Source organism: Typopeltis vanoorti, chromosome 8 (assembly GCF_054136105.1).
Source record: "Typopeltis vanoorti isolate ZY-2024b chromosome 8, IOZ_Tvanoo_1.0, whole genome shotgun sequence".
In the NCBI taxonomy this organism is placed as follows: Eukaryota; Metazoa; Arthropoda; class Arachnida; order Uropygi; family Thelyphonidae; genus Typopeltis; species Typopeltis vanoorti.
The window spans coordinates 143,043,726-143,063,168 of record NC_143556.1 but is presented as its reverse complement, the minus strand read 5'-3'; the positions used below and the strand labels follow the sequence as shown (position 1 = coordinate 143,063,168).

The 19,443-nt window shown below is 35.6% G+C and overlaps 1 protein-coding gene across 1 annotated transcript in view; it reads left to right on the top strand.

The window, feature by feature from the left end:
- Positions 1–19,443, top strand: part of Cad74A (cadherin 74A) — an 850,889-nt gene that overhangs the window by 302,606 nt on the left and 528,840 nt on the right. Inside the window, exon 21 of the mRNA XM_090396473.1 lies at positions 10,776–11,006. Coding sequence (XP_090252599.1) covers positions 10,776–11,006 — 231 coding nt within the window. The remainder of the gene's footprint in view (positions 1–10,775; positions 11,007–19,443) is intronic.

The window sequence follows — 19,443 nt, the reverse complement described above, 5'->3', positions numbered from 1 at the left end:
ATGCATAACTTTGCATTTCTCAACATTAAACTTTAACCTTTGCTCATACTGACCCATTAACCTTTGCTCATACTGATAGCCTATTTAAATCGTTCTGCATGCTCTCCACATTGCCTTGATTAATTATTACTCTGTGTAATTTTGCATCATCAGCAAACAACTGAATATTTCCTTTCAGGTTATTTCCTATATTTATGCAAAAATTAAACAGCAGTGGTCCCAGCACTGAACCTTGTGGCACACAACTAGCCACCTGTTTTTGCCTCAATTCTGTCCTCTCCATATACCACTTTTTGATATCTTTCTGGCAACCACCCTCTTATCCACTTAACTAGTGTCATATCCTTCCCCATTTGTTCTAATTTGCATAACAGAGTTCCATGTGGTATTCTGTCAAATGCCTTTGCAAAATCCAGCTAAATCATTGTGTGGTCATAAGTTGTATTTGTGCAGTTTTCTGTTTGTACAACCTTTATGCCACCTTTAAACCTTCTGCAAAATTAGATGAAACAGGACACACAATGCCTATCAGAAAAAAAAGGTACATAAATGACATTAAATTTAATAACTATAGTAAATCTGGCCTTTTTTATCGTGCCCTGAATACTCTACATAGAATTGACTGGAAAGGCACCTAGAGTATACCATATTTATTGCACTTGTAACATACCATATATAGGAGAAACAGGATGCACAATTCCTATCAAACTAAAAGAACATAAATGATACATCAAATATAATAATTATGGTGAAGCTGGCCTTTCAGATCATGCCCTGAACACCTTACATAGAATTGACTGAAAAAGCACTAGTGGCCTACATCACACCAAAACATGGTATGAACGCAAATTTAATGAAGCCTGAGATTATTACCAACCACCCCAATCTGAACAATAATGATGGTCTAAAAATCCCAAACGTATGGAAGGCATATATTCGACCCACGGAACCTTTCTCTCTAAGAGCAACTATAAACCGGACTGTAGAAAATCCAGGATCCTAAATCAAAAATAACAATTGTAATGCTAAAAGCAGAACATCATTGTTACTGAAAAAAAACTATCTGTAAGAAAGCATGTTTATTCATGTTATCAGAAATAGATTTAGCTTGATGTAGTTTATAAATAAATAATTAATTTTTTTTTTCACTAGAGGTTATGCCACTAGAATAACTTGTGATCAATTCATTGTTTCTCTAGCTTACTGTATGTAATGTAACTTAGCTTGTTCTGTATATTTGTATATTCTCCAGATGATGATCTTAATATAATATCCTGACGTTTCAATCTTCATAAGAATTATTTATCACATGGTTGTAAAGTCCATAATTTCTAAAATGAATGCTGATCACCGTAAAACACTAAAAGAAAGGACTACACAGCCCCATTACTCCTCCCTCCCCTAATACACAGGAACACAACATGACCATCTCTGTTCCCTATGTCAGAGGTACATCGGAAAAGATAGCCAAAGTACTAATGAAACATGGCCTTCGCACTACTTTCAAATACGCATATAAAACTAGCAACTCTGATACATTCGCCTAAGGATAAACTTCACCCTTTAGCACACCCAGGAGTGTATGAAGTTCCCTGTAACTGTGACTTGGCCTACTATAGACAAACAGGAAGATCAGTTAACATCCGCCTGGAAGAACATAAAAAAAACATTCACTACTATTACTATGGCAAGTCAGGATTGGCAGACCATGCTTTGGATACTCCTTCACACAGGATTAGATGGAAGAAACAAATGTGCTATTTAGGAGTTGTTACAGATCTGAAAGATTATTTTTCGAGTCAACAATGGCTTTGAAGAATTCTCCTAACCTGAACAAGTATGGTTGCATTAATCTGCCAAACATTTGGGAGACTGTCATCCTAAGAGCAACTCCCACATAGCTGTAATGATTTTTTTTTACCCCAACATTAGAGGGCACCATAAATAGGACTTTAGATCTTTTGTACACTACAATTTTATTGTTTTACTTACTCACTGTCACGTGCACAAGTGTGTTTTGCTCTGATGATGCTGATTTGAAATTCAGCGAAATATATATATGCAGTTGATAAAACATCTTTTGATTAAATTGTTTGGTGTTGTTAATACTGTAAGTTATGAATAACTCTCAACACCTAAGCTTATCTGTTAGAATAATAATAAAAGTGTTAAACTTAGATTTATCTTCATTTACTGTTGACTAATAATTAAAGTCTGTTATTGCTAAGTGTATAACATGGACCAGAAAAAGCTGCTGTTCAGCATAGATTAGTTTACCAAATTTAGTTATAACTGATGAACTATCAGTTATTATACAAATAACATATCTTTAGAAAGACAAATACTATATTCACAATTTTTCTTCCCTCTATAATAACTTCCAAAGTAGTTCTCTGTTGTCATTCTCTCAGAATAATAGTCCCTCCATTGCAAGTGCAAAATCATGATGAGTGATAGGATTGTTGTCTACTTTCTAGACACTGTCTAGAAAGCAGACAACAATCTAGAAAGTAAAAGGAGTGATACGATCAAGACATATCAGTGGTTCATAGAGTAGATGGAGACAGGGTAAGGAGGGTGTGAGCATAGAAGTAAGGAGTAGATTTTTTGCATGGAGAGTAGATAATGAATGGAATGGATTGTCTGAGAATGCGATGTGTGCAGAAAGAAAGAGTGAATAAGTTTTAAGGCACAGTTTGATGAGCATTATACGTTACAGTGAAGATCTCTCATAATGAGTCTTATATGCCAGCAAAGGTTGGTCGATTGGTAGAGCCTCTGCTACTAATGGCTCATGCACAAAGTTAAGCAAGTCTGAGCGTGGTTAGTAGTTGGAAGGGAGTCAATCGTTCAATGCTGTTGGCACACTCTCCCTCAACGAGTCATTGGACTCCCAGGAGGTGTCCAATGACTCGTTGTAATAAAGTGTCCAATGTTATAATAATAATGAATTGATGAATTGTTGTTGATTTAATAAATCATAACAATCATTTTTTAAATTAGTATGGTAAAAACAATCTTTCTAAGTTACCACTAGTATTTTAATACCTGCAACGACCTAGAAATGGCATCCTTCAGGTCCTGCTTGGTATTGGGATCCTAATTAGCATGACTTAGTTAACAAATTTAAATGTAGACTATCCCATTTTGAAAATTTAAAATGGAGGAGTCTGCCAGATTTAATATTAGGTATTTCTCTTAGTTTGTAATCTTTCTTTCAATGCAGCATTTACTACATGTTCTTGTTAATAATTTAATTCTTTTAATATTAATTTTTGTTTATTATTATTATTATCCAGATACCCAATGGAGTCGCACACTCATCTAGGAAGTCCCTTTTGTCATACAGACAGCTCATCATACTGTGCCTGCATTCACCAAACTCTTGGGCAATGCATTCCAATCTTTCACAGCTCTCCAAGCAAGAAACCTGCTTCTCACTCCTTACTGACACACTCCTTATACAACATCCCGGGAGGACCTCTTGTTCTTCTCCAATCTCCCATGATTTTATGAGAAACCTTTTCAACATTAACCCTATAAAACCCTATAACAACCCTTTACCAACTTGTACATCTTTATCATATCACCCCTATTCTTCCTATCCACCAGACCAGTGGTGTTCAACCGTTTTTAACTATGCGAGCTACTTTTCTATAAAAAGTTATTCGGTGATCTACTCTCTTATATAGATCACATTCACCCAACCAGATATCTGATTATGCACAAATAAACAACAAAAAAAAAATACACAATGAAAAACTTTTTGTGTATTTTAAAATTTATTTATCATTTTTAATTATTTTAATACAACAACAAAAAAAAAATATTGGAATAAAATATTTATTTCTCTATTTTGGAAAACCAAAGTTAGAAAAAACAACAGATTGATTACAAACTCACAAGTTACAGGAAATGCTGATTGATTAAAAAAAAAGTTAATGTGAAATTTGGCATTGTTTGGACCTTGCAATATTTTCATAGTCAAGTTGATAGGGAGTTGCCAATCGCAGACAATCATCCAAATGATCATTTGTAATTTGGTTTCTTAATTGATTTTTTATGACGGTCATATTTGAAAAATCGGATTTTGACAAGTATGTAAATCCGAAACATGATAGAATTTTTTTGCGCAGCATCAGTTAATGTTGAGAATTTTTCATGTGCATACTTCCAAATGACTTCATTGTTTATTGATTTTAAATGTAAACTATTCTGAATGTTTATTATCTCAAGTTCTACTTCAGCTTGGTTTATATCAAACTGCCCACTAATTTTATTTGAAATTTCTGTGATGTTCAAGTTTTCTTGAAATGGATTATTGATAAAAGATACAATCAATTCTGTTTTATTAAAATCTTTAAATCTTGAATTTATTTCTTCCTCAACTAATTCTATTTCACGAATAAATTCTTTTAAATCATAGCGAAGCATTTCTTGATTTTGTTCAAAAAATTTTAATAAATATGAGATATGTCTAAATTTGCATTCATTTATATTTTTCTTTAATAAAAGTAAGTTATTGTTGGAAAGTTTTTATTGAACTTAACATATCAATTAAATTTTTATGTCTACCTTGTAACTCTAAATTTAAATTGCTTAATTTCGTACAGAAATCTACTAAAAATGATAAGTGTAACAACCATCTTTTCTATAGCCAGTAATATTAGGTTAAACGTGGCCAATATCCTTATCCATTCTAAGCCTCCCAAAAATAATATCCCACATAAAGAAATAATAGCTCTAAAAGAACTACGCAATAATAACCAAATCAGAAAAAGGAAACGCCACTGTAGTAATGGATACAACAGAATATGAAAGCAAAATGCATGCACTGCTCCAAGACCGGTCTACATATCAAATCATATATCGAGATCCCACCAACTCACAAAAGAATAAGGTGTGCAAGTTACTGAACAAAATGACATCCTGGTCAAAAGAAATTATCAAAAAACTCCAACCCTTGCACGTTAAAACATCCAGAATATATGGTGCTCCTAAAATACACGAACAAGGTACACCTTTGCGTTCTATTGTAGATAGTATAGTCCTAGATATAAACTAGCTAAACATTTAGCAAAATTACTAACCACTTACACAAACAATTCTCCCTCTTTTGTTAAAAATTCTGTCCACCTGAAAAGTATTTTAGAAAACCACACCTTAAATAGTACAGACCTAATGGTGAGTTTTGATATCACCTCATTATTCACTAATGTACCACTGATTGAAACACTTAATTTACTAAATTCACAATTTCCTCCAGATATATTTCAGCTATTTAAATTCACAATACAGGTAGGTTATTTTACATGGAAAGGGAAAATATACAAACAATTAGATGGGACAGCTATGGGTTCATCCCTTTTTCCCCCCTTAGCCAGCTTCTACATAGAACATCTGGAAAAATTAGCTATCAACACAGCCACTCTCAAACCTAGTTTCTGGCTATGCTATGTTGATGATGTGTTTACTATTTGGCCACATGGCCCAGACACATTGAATACATTTTTAGTGTATCTAAATAGCCAGCACCCTAAAATCCACTCTACAATGGAACTAGAAGCCAATGACTGCCTGCTCTTCCTGGACACACTGATCACACGTCTTCCAGAAGGTTCCTTATCATTTTTGGTTTATAGAAAACCCACACATACAGGGAGATACTTACACAAACAATCACATCATCACCCTTCTCAACAATATGGTATCTTAAAAACACTAACCCATAGAGCTAGAGCAATCTGTTCCAATGACATTGCTCTCACTGCTGAACTTTCTCACCTACGTCACACCTTCTTAACCAGTGGTTATAATCCCCATACGATAGATAACATACTAAATGCTACCCATAAATCCCCTCTATCTACCACAGAAGACTACAACAAAACTACACCATCCCATACATTAAAGGCACATCTGAAAAGATATCTAGGGTGCTTAAAAAAACACTAACTATGCACAGTATTTAAACCTTAGGTAAAATTAGCAACTCTCATCCATTCACCTAAGGACAAATGCACTCCTTTATCACATCGAGGAGTCTATGAAGTGCCCTGTTCTTGCCATCAAGCCTACTACGGACAGACAGGAAGAACTGTGGGCATCCGCAGTTTGTCTTGATGTTCCAAGATGTGTTTCTGAACAGACCTACCTGTCTGTCCAAAGTTACCTGGTGTTTATGAGATTCCATGCTCATGCAAATTATCTTACTTTGGACAGACAGGTAGGTCTGTTCAGAAACGCATCTCGGAACATCAAGACCACATTCGTCTTCTTAAACCGCAGAAATCTGGCCTCTCTCAACACGGAATTGAAAATCCAAACCATAGGATCCATTGGGAAAAGGCTAAACTTTTACATAGATCTATATTTAAACATGAACGTTTATACAAAGAAAGTTCTGAAGCCCTACTACACAGACCAAACCTAAACCGCAATGACGTTCTTACTATTCCTAAAGTATGGGAAATTATCATACAAAACTGTGTTAAATAATTAACGTTTTTTTTTTCTTTTTTTTTGTACTACTTTAGCATGTTATGCACGTTTTCATGAGATTCTATTGTAATCATGCGCCCTAACTGTATGTTATTCCTAATTTTTGTTTAAATACTGTACTGATGATGTCCTAAGATACTTAGGATGAAATATTTACAGTTAAATAATTTTCACTGTGGTTTATACGTGTGTTTCTTCTAATTATTCAAATCTTCTTGCAGGGCTCTTGCTTCTGCACTATTACTAATAACCCTTCCCAGCTTCACATCATCCACAAACAACTGAATATCCCCTTGCAATCCATGGACAATGTCATTGATATAAAGGTTAAACAATATAGGTCCCACTACTGAGCCCTTTGGAACCACACTTGTAACCTTCTTCCTCTTTGATATTGCTCCACCATACACAACTCTGATACCTATCGGACAGCCAATCCTGAATCCAGTTGGCCAATCTGACATCCAGACCCATGTGCTGCAACTTGAATATCAGCTTATCATGTGGCACCCTGTCAAATGCTTTTGCTAACTCTAGGAAAATTACAGTATATGCCTTTCCCTCATCTAATGCTCTTGTAACTTTATCATAAAAGGCTAGCATATTGCTAAAACAAGAGCTCTCCTTCACAAATCCATGTTGACTCTCACAGATAACATTACCCTCATCTGACCAATGCTGTATACGGTCCCTCACTACTTTCTCCAAGATCTTACTAACTACTGATGACACACAAACTGGCCTATAATTAGACACTTCCAGTCTGCTACAGCCCTTATGCAGTGGCACTCTCTTACCTTCCTTCCATTCCATGGGCACCTTTCCCGCAGCCAGACTTTTATTGAAAAGCCAGGTCAAAGGCATTGTCAGGTCCTTAGCACATTCTCTCAAAACTCATGATGAAATACCACCCAGTCCTACAGCTTTACTAACATCCAGAGTACACAGTATGTGGAACACATCTCCTCCTGCACCTCTAAACCTTGAGCCTGCCCTATTCCTCTAGTATTCAAATTGACTCCTCCAGCATGAAATACTCCAATAAAATGTTCATTGAAGAAAAGTAGTTTGAATTTTCACCAACCTAAAATGATATATATTGACAACAGTGTATTGTTGCAGAATTTGGCAAAGAAATTTTTTTTTTCAATTAGATTCCAAGACTCATTTGAACCATTTACTGTCAATGCTTGAAAGAATTTTAAGATGACACATTGCATCCAAAAAGCTTTAATTGATTTAGATTCAAGTATCGATTTCTGTGAGGATGAATATAATTTATTTTCTTTAGCTTTATTTACACTGATGCCTGTAGAGTTAGCAGTAGATGCTTTATTCTGCAAAGAAGCAAATCTTTTAATTTTAATGTCAATATAAAATTTATTATGTAAACTCTTCTGTCAAAATTCTGAAATAGTTAGAGAATTGGTATGACATTGAAATTCCATATTTCATATAGGTGTGTAAAATTTCACAGTTTCTTCAGTATTGCAAAGTGATATGCAGGAAGAGTACACATTATTTCCCTGACTCAGTAAAGATGCTATAGTAAAAATTATCCTTTGCTTAATAAATGCCTTCCTTCATGAAGTGGTGAAGAATATTCACTCTTAGAAGACCAACATGGAACAGAAATTAGTATTCTGTAAATTCTTTCCAAAATAATAATATTCTAATGAGATAGTCATTAATAAAAGAAACCTGAGTCAGGAGTAATGAAAGACTTTTAACTGTACATTCCCAAATAATTCATAGCCTAGAAATTATAGTTAAAATGGAAATAGGATAAAGAGCCAAGAGGCTATTTTTTCCAGTGGCGTAAATTAAGTTAAGGGGATAATAAATCCCTCGTTATTTTAAAGCTGGATACGAAACTTGGAGATCGAAATCTAAGAGTTTCTTGCTGAAGAACTATCGGCGAGTCCAAGCGTAAGTCATCACTTGGGTAATACAACACTAGGGCAACTCATAGCAAAGGTGGAGCAAGATCCATCACTATCCTTAATATTTTCTCATAATGTAAAACACAGCTCCTAGGAGATGTATTACTGTTTTACATTATGAGGAGAAGTCACTACCCAGACCGGTTTCGACCTTTATTGAGATTTCATCAATGAGTAGGTAGACCTGGATAATACCAAGTTTCGTATCCGGCTTTAAAATAATGAGAGATTTATTATCCCCTTAACTTAATATATGCCGCCGGAAAAAAATAGCCTCTTGGCTCTTTATTCTAGTAGTAATAATATATGGGTACACCTGTCTGGCAATTCATATAGTAAGGGTATATGTAAGTTCGGTTCACTTAAACCTTGGTATTATCCAGGTCTACCTACTCACTGATGAGATCTCAATAAAGGTCGAAACCGGTCTGGGTACCTCTCCTCATAATGTAAAACAGTAATACATCTCCTAGGAGTTGCATTTTACATTATGAGAAAATATTAAGGATAGTGATGGATCTTGCTCCACCTTTGCTCCCAGTTGCCCTAGTGTGGTACTAACATCCAGACATGTTGACTTACACTTGGACTCGCCGATAGTTCTTTGGCATAAAACTCTTAGATTTTGATAGATGTCGATCTCCGAGTTTCATATCTGGCTTTAAAATAATGAGAGATTTATTATCCCCTTAACTTAAGGAAATAGAATTTTTTGAAGATAATGGAATAAGGGGAGTAAGCATGTAACTCATACACAATTGCCTCAGTACAATAGTACTATCCAGTATAGAATCCAGAAGGGTTGCATAGAATCCATTTGCTGCTGCTAATGAAATATGTATCAAAATTAGATCCAATTTAAAGAATTATAGTATTGATTATTTATTGTTTTCAGATGCTCAAACTTAACTAAAATTTACAGCATCAGTATCTGTTATTTTTTTTTTTGTTTTTACAGTAACTGCAATTTTATTTATTTATTTTTTTTGATAGAATATTTATTATTGTAATTTAATTTGAAATATGAATTCCAGTAATTATTTGTTTTTTTTCCCTTAGTTTTGTGCATCTCATTGTCATAGCATATTATTTAACATATTAAAAGAAAGACAAATACCAAATAATATCCTAAAAGCTATCACAAGTATATATGAAAATAATCAAATACAAATAAGATTAAATCACGAGTTGTCATATACGAGAGAGATAAACCAAGGGGTCCGACAGGGATGTCCCCTCTCAGCGACTCTTTTTAATATCTACTTAAATGAAATAATAATAAAATGGAATAAAAATTTACATCAAGGAATTAAACTTTCTTCTACAGTAAACTTAAACACTCTCCTCGTTGCGACGACCAAATAATAATTACAAATTCTGAAGATAAACTACAGAAAGCTATTTTAGATCTAAATGAGATATCCAAAGATTATGGTATGATAATATCAACAGAAAAATCAAAAACTATGGCCTTTAAAGGACAAGATCCAGCATTAGCAAAAATAGTAATAGATAACAAGATCTTAGAACAGGTGAATTCATTTAACTACCTAGGATGTATGAAAATATGAAAATGAAAAAGATATAAACATAAAAATTGCAAAATATTTAAAAATAACAGGTGTAAATAACTCTATATTTAAACCAAACCTAGTTCAAAAACAAACCAGACTAAAAGTATGCAATACATTAGCCCTACCAGTCTTAATGTATGGAAGCGAAATCTGGACAAGATCAACAACAGCAGAAATGAAGTTTATGAGAAAAACTGCAAAGTATACCCTATTTGATCACAAAAGAAATGAAGAAATTATGAAAGAATTAAACCAAGAACCAGTAATAGAAAAAATTAAAAAATATACACATAAATAGATGGAACATGTTCAGAGAATGAAAACAGAAAGATTACCAAAACAAGCCTTAAAGTACAAGCCATTAGGAAAAAGAAAACCAGGACGTCCTCTTAAACGATTCAACGATGACTTCTAAGGCCGGAAAAGTACATGCTAGGCCTAAATCCTTGACATGCATGATGATGATGATGATGATGATTATTGTCATCAGAATTTGTTGAGAAAAATATTTTTGGAATACTAGAATTTTAAGCCCTAGTAATAGGCCACATAAATACAGATATTTTTAATTTGATTTAATACAGTATTTGATAATAATATAAATAATAAATATTCAGTATTAATAATAATTACTTATTTTTAAATTGGCATATTTTTTTTAAAAAAGGATTTGCATCACATTTTTTTCTTTTCTATATTTGATGCATTTTGTATGAATTAATTAGAATGTTCTTTTTTTTTTTTCATTCATTTTCAGTTGAAGTTACAGTATATATTAGAGCTCATAATGAAATAAATCCAGTCTTTGCACCCCCTTGGACACCATCAAATCCAAAAGTTGAGATAACAATTCCTGAAGAAGCAGTAATTGGTTCTACATTGCTTACTTTATCTGCAAGAGATCCTCTTACACATAAAGCTGTTACACAATTTGAAAAAACACTTGGATCAGATCCAGAAAATTATGTCTCAGTCAGTCCAGTCTCAGGTACACCATTCATCTCAATGAATACTTGAAAAAAAAATGATATTCTGTGTGTATTGATGTATTTGTTTTGCTTCTTCCTGAATTTTAATACTTATATTATTTGTTGATATTAATGTAGGAGCTAGTTCTCGTAGACAGGCTTATATGTTGGTTATGCATTACTAAATCACTTAAGGAATTGAACAACGCCGATACGAATATAAATTAAATTACACTTTAATAAATATTTCTGATATTTCGGCAACGTCATGTTGCCATTTTCAAAAGGAACTTACAAAAAAAGGAACGTGCACATAGGCAATACAACACGGTAACTGAGAATGAAAAGATGAAGTATTGTTCTCCTAAAAGTCCCACTGGTGCTCTCTAGCGGGCTAAGTAGGTGTTGTTGGCTGTTGGGCTGAAGGTCTGCTTATGTAAGCCTCCCAAATTTGGGTCAGTCGCATACAACCAAATTTGTTGAAGTTTGGAGAGTTTGTTAGGGCTGAGGCTGATTCCATAAATAGTCTTTCGAATTTGTATTTGCTACGGTGTATTACTGTAGCTTTCTTCCACCATATTTTGTGGCATGTATCCAGAGCATGGTCTGCAAGACTAGAATGGCTGTGCTTGTGAAAGCGGATGCAGTTCTTGTGTTCAGAAATTCTGATAGTCACTGTCCTGCCTGTTTGGCCAAAGTAAGAAAGTTTACAACTGCAAGGGACCTGGTATACACCAGGTAGGTCTAGGGGAAGTGGTTGGTCTTTGGTGGAGCAGATGAGGGATGCCAATTTTCTGTAAGGGCTATAACAGGAGGTCAGGTCATGTTTTTTTAAGATTTCGGTAATTTTTTCCGAGGTGTCTCGGATATAGGGAATGGTGATGGATTTAGAGTAATCCTTGTTGTGGAGGTGGAGGGGCTGTGGTTTGTAGGTTTTAATATTTTTGGGGGGAGTAACCATTGGCCGAGAAGGTGTTGAGGATGTGATTTAGTTCAGTGTTTAGGGCCATGTCGTTAGAACAGATTAGTTTAGCCCTGTTGTATAGTGTTTTCACCACTCCATATTGTTGTGAAGGGGGAGGGGATTGTTGGTGAATGTATCTACCTGTATGGATGGGTTTTCTATAAATGGAGAAAACAAAGGTTCCATCAGGCTGGCGTGTGACTAATGTGTCTAGGAAGGGGAGGTTATTGTTTTCCTCATTTTCCAGGGTGAACTTGATTCTGGGATGTTGGTTGTTTAAGTGTGTTAAGAAGGAGAGGAGTGTTTCAGAGCCATGTGGCCAAATAGCGAACACATCATCAATGTAGCGAAGCCATATGGTTGGTTTTTGTGGGACAGAGGCTAAGGCTTTTTCTTCAAAGGTCTCCATAAAGAAATTGGGTGGGGAGAGTGGTGAACCTACCGTTCCCTCTATTTGTTTATAGAATTTTCCCTGCCAAACAAAATAGCCTGAGTTCATTGTAAACTGAAATAGGGCTGAGATATTGGGAGAAAATTTAGCTTGGATTAGCTCTAAAGTTTCCTTGAGTGGGACATTTATGAATAAGGAGGAGACGTCAAAACTGACCATTATGTCAGTATGTTGGAGTGTAAGGTTTTCTATGTGGGCTTTGAAGTGGGCTAAGTTTTTTATGTGTGATGGTGTGTTGCCAGTATAGTGTGTGAGCTCTTTGGCCAAATGATTAGCTAATTTGTATGTGGGGGAATCAATGCCATCCACTATGGGACGTAATGGCACATTTTCTTTATGTATTTTTGAGAGTCCGTAAATGGGGGGGGAGTATAGAGTTAAACGGCTTTAATCTGTTGGTAACTTCTACAGGCCAAGAAGTGACTTTCTTAAGGAGCCTGTAAAATTTTCTCATTTGTGAGTTGGCGGGATTGTATTCGATAGGGAGGTAAGTAGCCTGATCTAATGGAAGAGGATTAAGCTTACCTGTGTAGTCCTTTTGGTTAAGTACTACAGTTGCATTTCCCTTATCTGCTTTGGGGATAACTAATTCTTTATTATTCCTCATTTCCTGTACAGCTTTATATTCCTTGTTGGATATGTTGGTTTTTGGTGGTCTTGCTTTGGAGAGGACACAAGCTACATCCAGTCTTACACTGTTGGCGATTTGATGTGGAAGTTGGCAGATTCCATGTTTGATCTGGATCATAATATCCTCACTAGGTATTTTTCTGGGAGCAATGGCGAAGTTGTGGCTACGCAAAAGCGCGTTGAGTACTACAGGCTTCAAGGTGACTGAAAGAAAGGTTAATTACAGTGTTGGTAGCAAGTTTTGGATTGTTGGTAGAGTTCTTTTTTAATTTTTCGAATTTTTTCATTTGTCGGCTTCGTATTCTTTCAAATTCTTTGTCTGCAGCGGTACACGAGACATCAAGTAAAATAGATCAAAATTCGTGATTTAAAGTGCACAAAAGCTCCTCTTCGACGGCACGAATAGCTTTGTTAAGGTCAGCAAAGAGAAACCACGTGGCAGTGATTTGTTCGCGAAGCAACACGTAGCTAGCCTCTGCCCCACAAAAACCAACCATATGGCTTCGCTGCATTGATGATGTGTTTGCTATTTGGCCACATGGCTCTGAAACACTCCTCTCCTTCTTAACACACTTAAACAACCAATACCCCAGAATCAAGTTCACCCTGGAAAAAGAGGAAAACAACCACCTCAATTTCCTAGACACATTAGTCACCCACCAGCCTGATGGAACCTTGGTTTTCTCAGTTTATAGAAAACCCACCCATACAGGCAGATACATTCACCAACAATCCCCCCTACCTCACAACAATATGGAGTGGTGAAAACACTATACAACAGAGCTAAACTAATCTGTTCTAACGACATGGCCCTAAACACTGAACTAAATCACTTCCTCAATACTTTCTCAGCCAATGGCTACCCCCCCCCCCAAAAAAAAAAATCCAAAAAATATTAAAACCTACAAACCACAGCCCCCCCCCCCCTCCTCCACAAAAGGATTACTCTAAATCCATCACCATTCCCTATATCCGAGGCACCTCGGAAAAAATTACCAAAATCTTAAAAAAACATGACCTGACCTCCTGTTATAGGCCTTACAGAAAATTGGCATCCCTTATCCACTCCACCAAAGACCAACCACTTCTCCTAGACCTACCTGGTGTATACCAGGTCCCTTGCAGTTGTAAACTTTCTTACTTTGGCCAAACAGGCAGGACAGTGACTATCAGAATTTCTGAACACAAGAACTGCATCCGCTTTCACAAGCACAGCCATTCTAGTCTTGCAGACCATGCTCTGGATACATGCCACAAAATATGGTGGAAAAAAGCTACAGTAATACACCGTAGCAAATACAAATTCGAAAGACTATTTATGGAATCAGCCTCAGCCCTAACAAACTCTCCAAACCTCAACAAATTTGGTTGTATACGACTGCCCCAAATTTGGGAGGCTTACATCAGCAGACCTTCAGCCCAATGGCCAAAAACACCCTACTTAGCTCGCTAGTCCTGATGGTGCCCTCGCTAGGGCACCATCAGGACTTTTAGGAGAACAATAGCTTCATCTCTTCATTCTCAGTTACTGTGTTGTATTGCCTACGTGCACGTGCCTTTTTTTGTGAGTTCCTTTTGAAAATTATTATTATTATTATTATTATTAGACACCTCCAGGGAGTCCAAAGACTCATCGAGGGAGAGTGTGCCAACAGCATCAAACGATTGGTCCACTTCCAACTACTAATCGCATTCAAACTTACTTAACTGAGCCATTAGTAGCAGAGGCTCTACCAATCGACCAACCTTTGCTGGCAGTTATTCATATATCTCAGTTACTGTGTTGTATTGCCTACATTCACGTGCCTTTTTTTGTAAGTTCCTTTTGAAAATAGCAACGTGACATTGCCGAAATATCAGAAATAGTTATTAAAGTGTAATTTAATTTATATTCGTATCTACGCTGTTCAATTCCTTAAGTGATTTAGTAATGTAGTAGCTACTGAAAAGTTTTGGTGAAGGTAGGTACCTCAGCAGTAGTACCATTTGGAGCTTCTTTCACTTTTCACTATTTATTTAGCAGATAGTTTGAAACTCACTAGAACAGAATGCATTTACTAACTCCCTTGGATTGATTGAGACAGAGTTGGTGGGGGGGACAGGAACTTAAAAGAGATACAGCATCTCTATTAAGTTTGATAATGAATAAAAAGAAATGGTGGTGTTTTTATTATCAGTAAATAGAAGCCAATCACACACTTATATGAAGTGTGATGGAACTAATGAAAGAAATGGGCCATAGGTTTTTTATAAATGTTTTGTGAGAAATTATTTCAGAATTAAAAAACAACTGCTTTGAGAAGGAATAAAATTATAAGTATGGTTGGAATGGTGATAAAAAATTTTATAATGGAATATTTCATCCTTGATATTCTGTATCTGGGATTAAATAAGATATTTCATCTTTGCCAAGATATACAGGATATAAGTAAGATATACAAGCAGTCCCCAACTTACGTAAATTCAGACTTTCACAAATTATCCTGAAAGAAATACAAAAAAAATTTACTTAATCTATAACCTAACCTAACCTAACCTAACCTGAGGTAAAATTTCAACTTTATATAACAATATTTAGTTAATGAGTGCATTAACTAGTTAATTTCCACATTATCTAGGTAAAATGTAGAGTGCATTTTTATTTTTCAACTTTACCTGAAAGGTACAGGTAATGTGGACATTGTCTAGGGAATCTGCAGATTAATGAAAATTTGCACATTAGCAGTAACATATACACAAATGCCAGGAGCATTAGAAATAAAATGGTTGAGTTTGTTGTTTGTTAAATATGTTGTATCCTAAAATTGTTGGAATTAGTGAAACCTAACTCTCTAAGTCAGATGGCATAACTGGAATTGAGTGCTAAGGATTTAATATTTTTAGAAATGACAAGAGGTAGTAGAAGAGAGGGGGAGTACTGCTAAGCTATTAGGTGACTTAAGTCCACTTAGAATAGAAACTTGTGAAAACAATAATGGTAATGTCCGATGTAGCACTGAATTTGAGGATATCTAGTGTGCAGTGGAGGCTGACAGGAAATATATGGTGGGGTGTTGCTACAGACCTGGCAGTTCATTTGTCAGGGGATGAAGAAATACATTGCAAAATTACACAGTTAAGTATTAAATGAGTAATTATTATGAGTGAGTGGGTGAACAAAAATGTAATGATTAGAATGAAGGAGAATTTATTGAGCTGTTGTGTGAGAACTTTCTAAAGCAGCATGGAAAAAAAGCAACTCGAGGACAAGTGTTAGATTTGATTGTGGCATCTGAGAAAGTGTCTAAGTTGAGGATGTGACTGTGATGTCACCAGTTGGCAACAGTGATCATGCCATATTGGATGTTCTAATCAGGGCAAAGTCAAGAGAATTTTGTAAGTCTGTATATCAAATATAGAACTAGTGACAATATGATGTAAAGTATATTTGATTATATTCACAATAAAGTTTATAGATGTTCAATGTGCCCCCCTCCGGCCGCAAGGATAACATCAAGACAGTAGCTGAATTCATCCCATACCCAAAGAAGGATGTCTTGCTTCACTGAATTCACCGTAGTTGTTATGATACAGTTTTTTAGGTCAATCATAGTTGTTGGTATATACTGCTTCTTTTACGAACCCCCCACAAGAAAAAGTCGCAGGGTGTGAGATCAGGAGATCTTGGGGGCCAGAAATGAAGTGCCAGGTCTTCATTCCCGATGCGACCTATCCATTGTTGAGGTAGAGATTCATTGAGAAAATCTCGAACATCCTGGTGCCAATTGGGTGGAGCTCTGTCCTGCTGGAAAATGAAGTTTTCTGAATCTTCATTCATTTCAGGAAGAAGCCAGTTTTCAAGCATGTCCAGATACATTATCCCAGTAATGGTCTCTTCAGCAAAAAAGAAAGATCCATAAACCTTTGTTCTCGATAAGGTGCAAAACACATTGACTTTTGGGGAGTTCCTTTCATGTTGTGATGTTTCACAAGGATTTTTTAGTCCCCATATGCAAACATTGTGTCGGTTTACTTTCTCGTTTAGGTGGAACATCGCCTCATCACTGAAAATTAAATGCTGCAGAAAAGTGTCATCTTCCATGTTTTGGAGCATACAATCACAAAATTTGACACGCTTTACCTTGTCTTTTGCATGAAGAACGTGAACCAGCTGTAGGTGATATGGTATGAACAGTAAACGGTGCTTGAACACATGCCAGACAGTTGGTTGTGGTATTGCAAGTTCTCTGCTCGCTCTACGGGTTGACTTGTTTGGGCTGTGCTCAAAAGTCTGTTGAATTTGTCTCACGTTCTCCTCCGATATATGCAGTCTGCCCGAGCTTTTTCCCTTACACAGACAACCTTTTTGCTCATATTGATAATTCCAATGATAAATGTTCTTCCTTGTTGGAGGTTTAATATTGAAACAACAATGAAATGCATGCTGCACTGCAGTCGCCGACTCGGTTTTAATGAGCTCACGGATGCAAAATGTTTTGTGCTGCTTAGTAGCCATTTTGCTCACAACCGACGCTACAGACCATGTGCTAGGCAAGTGCTCTGGCAGTAGTATTTCAAACTTTAGGACCTCTTCTTTCAAATGTTATGTAGATCATTCACATACAATGTATAGTTCAAGAAATATAGCCGTATGAAATTGAGTACAGCTTTTTGAATCACCCTGTATTATATGTTGAATTAAAAATATGAAAATTATGAAAAACCCAGAAGAATGGTAGCAGTTACCAAACAGGAAAGATATCAGCAGTATATGGGAAGCTTTAAAAAGATCCTTGAGTGATACTGTACAAGATTTTGATGGGAGTGCAGTCTCATTAAAGAACAGATCTATAAGAAGGTGATGTGGAAGAAATCTCATGAGAATAAGAATGTGAGGAGTTATGAAATATATTATATTTCACTATATTTTTGTTTGAATAATGCTTTGCCCATGCAAGAGAAAACTAAATATAATTTATTACTCCTATATATTTTGCTCAATATGGCATGAGCTTCTTTCAGGAAGAACACAAAAAAACTGGTAACAACATTTAAATTCTGAATTTAAATGTTGTTACCATGTTAAATTATACACGCATGCTGTATAACTTGTTGGAGCAAACACTATTAGAGTTCAGAGAAGTGGGAAGAGATGTAAAACTAATTAATTAATTTAAAAATAATAAAGAAATAACAATATAAAAATTTATAAAGAAGTAAACAGTAATCACTTCCCAAAATACAGTCTGTCCTATTAAGATTAGGACAGTGGTGTCACATAATTCAAAAATTAGATGATCAAATTTGAAACTATTATAGTGTGGCGTTTTGGTACAGATCCAGTGAATTTTGTGTCTATTATCTAATATGAAATATATAAAGCTCAGGCCAGAGAAATAATGAGTAGTATATGGAAAGTTAAGTTGGAGTATGAAATGAAATTGGCTGTACAGACTAAAGGCAACCCAAAAGAATTTTGTCATTATTCTGCAAGTAAAGGTAAGAATGAACGTGGAAGAATAAATTTACCGAATGCGAGGATATCCTTGTATCAGAAGCAAATACAGTAGTTCAAATAACGAGTGTTCACTTCGACAAGATCTATCAACCTGGAGTATATAACATAGTGCCCAGTATACTACCAATACCTTGGATGAAGATATAGATGTGCAAGATAAGGAGGTTCTAGAGTTGTTGCATACCTTGATAAGAATTTGGCAATTGGGTCAGTGGTATATGAGCACATGTATTAAAAGAATGTTCAGCTGAACTTGCTAATCCCTTGATATGTATAATTTGAGTTTTAGCTCAATGAACAGGTATCAGAAAGTGATATATTTGGGGGATATGAATCTGCCATATTTAATCTGACTAATGGTTTGTTTTAGGGATCAGTTCTTGGACTATTGTTAATTAATCTGTACATTAATCATATTAGAAAGAGGATGACAAGAGATCTTCAATTGTTTGCTAATGATGCAAAGATAGGAAGGGCAGATGCTACTTATATACAGCATTTACAGGGTAATCTGTATATATTGGAAATGTGGGCAAATGAATAGAGCTATCGGTTCAGTGTTGGTAAGTGCAAAGTTTTGAACTTTGGCATGATGTTATATCCAACAGTATCATATTAGTTGAGTTATGTTTGCTGTAACTGACAAGGCTAGAGATCTTGGAGTTATGGTGGATAGTAGATTGAAGTTCAAAAGTTACATTGTGAGTCATATTTGGATGAGGATGATATCCTGACAGGAATAGAGATGGAAGGGTATGATGTGTTTCATGAAAATGGAAAGGGTAGAAAGAGAAGGGGGGGGGGAGTGCTATTGATGATAGAGAAACAGTTAGGTCCATACAAGGTAGAGTTGCAAGAGGGAAATAGTGCTAGTGGTTTTGAGGCAGTATAGTGTGAAATAGAGGTGAATAGAAT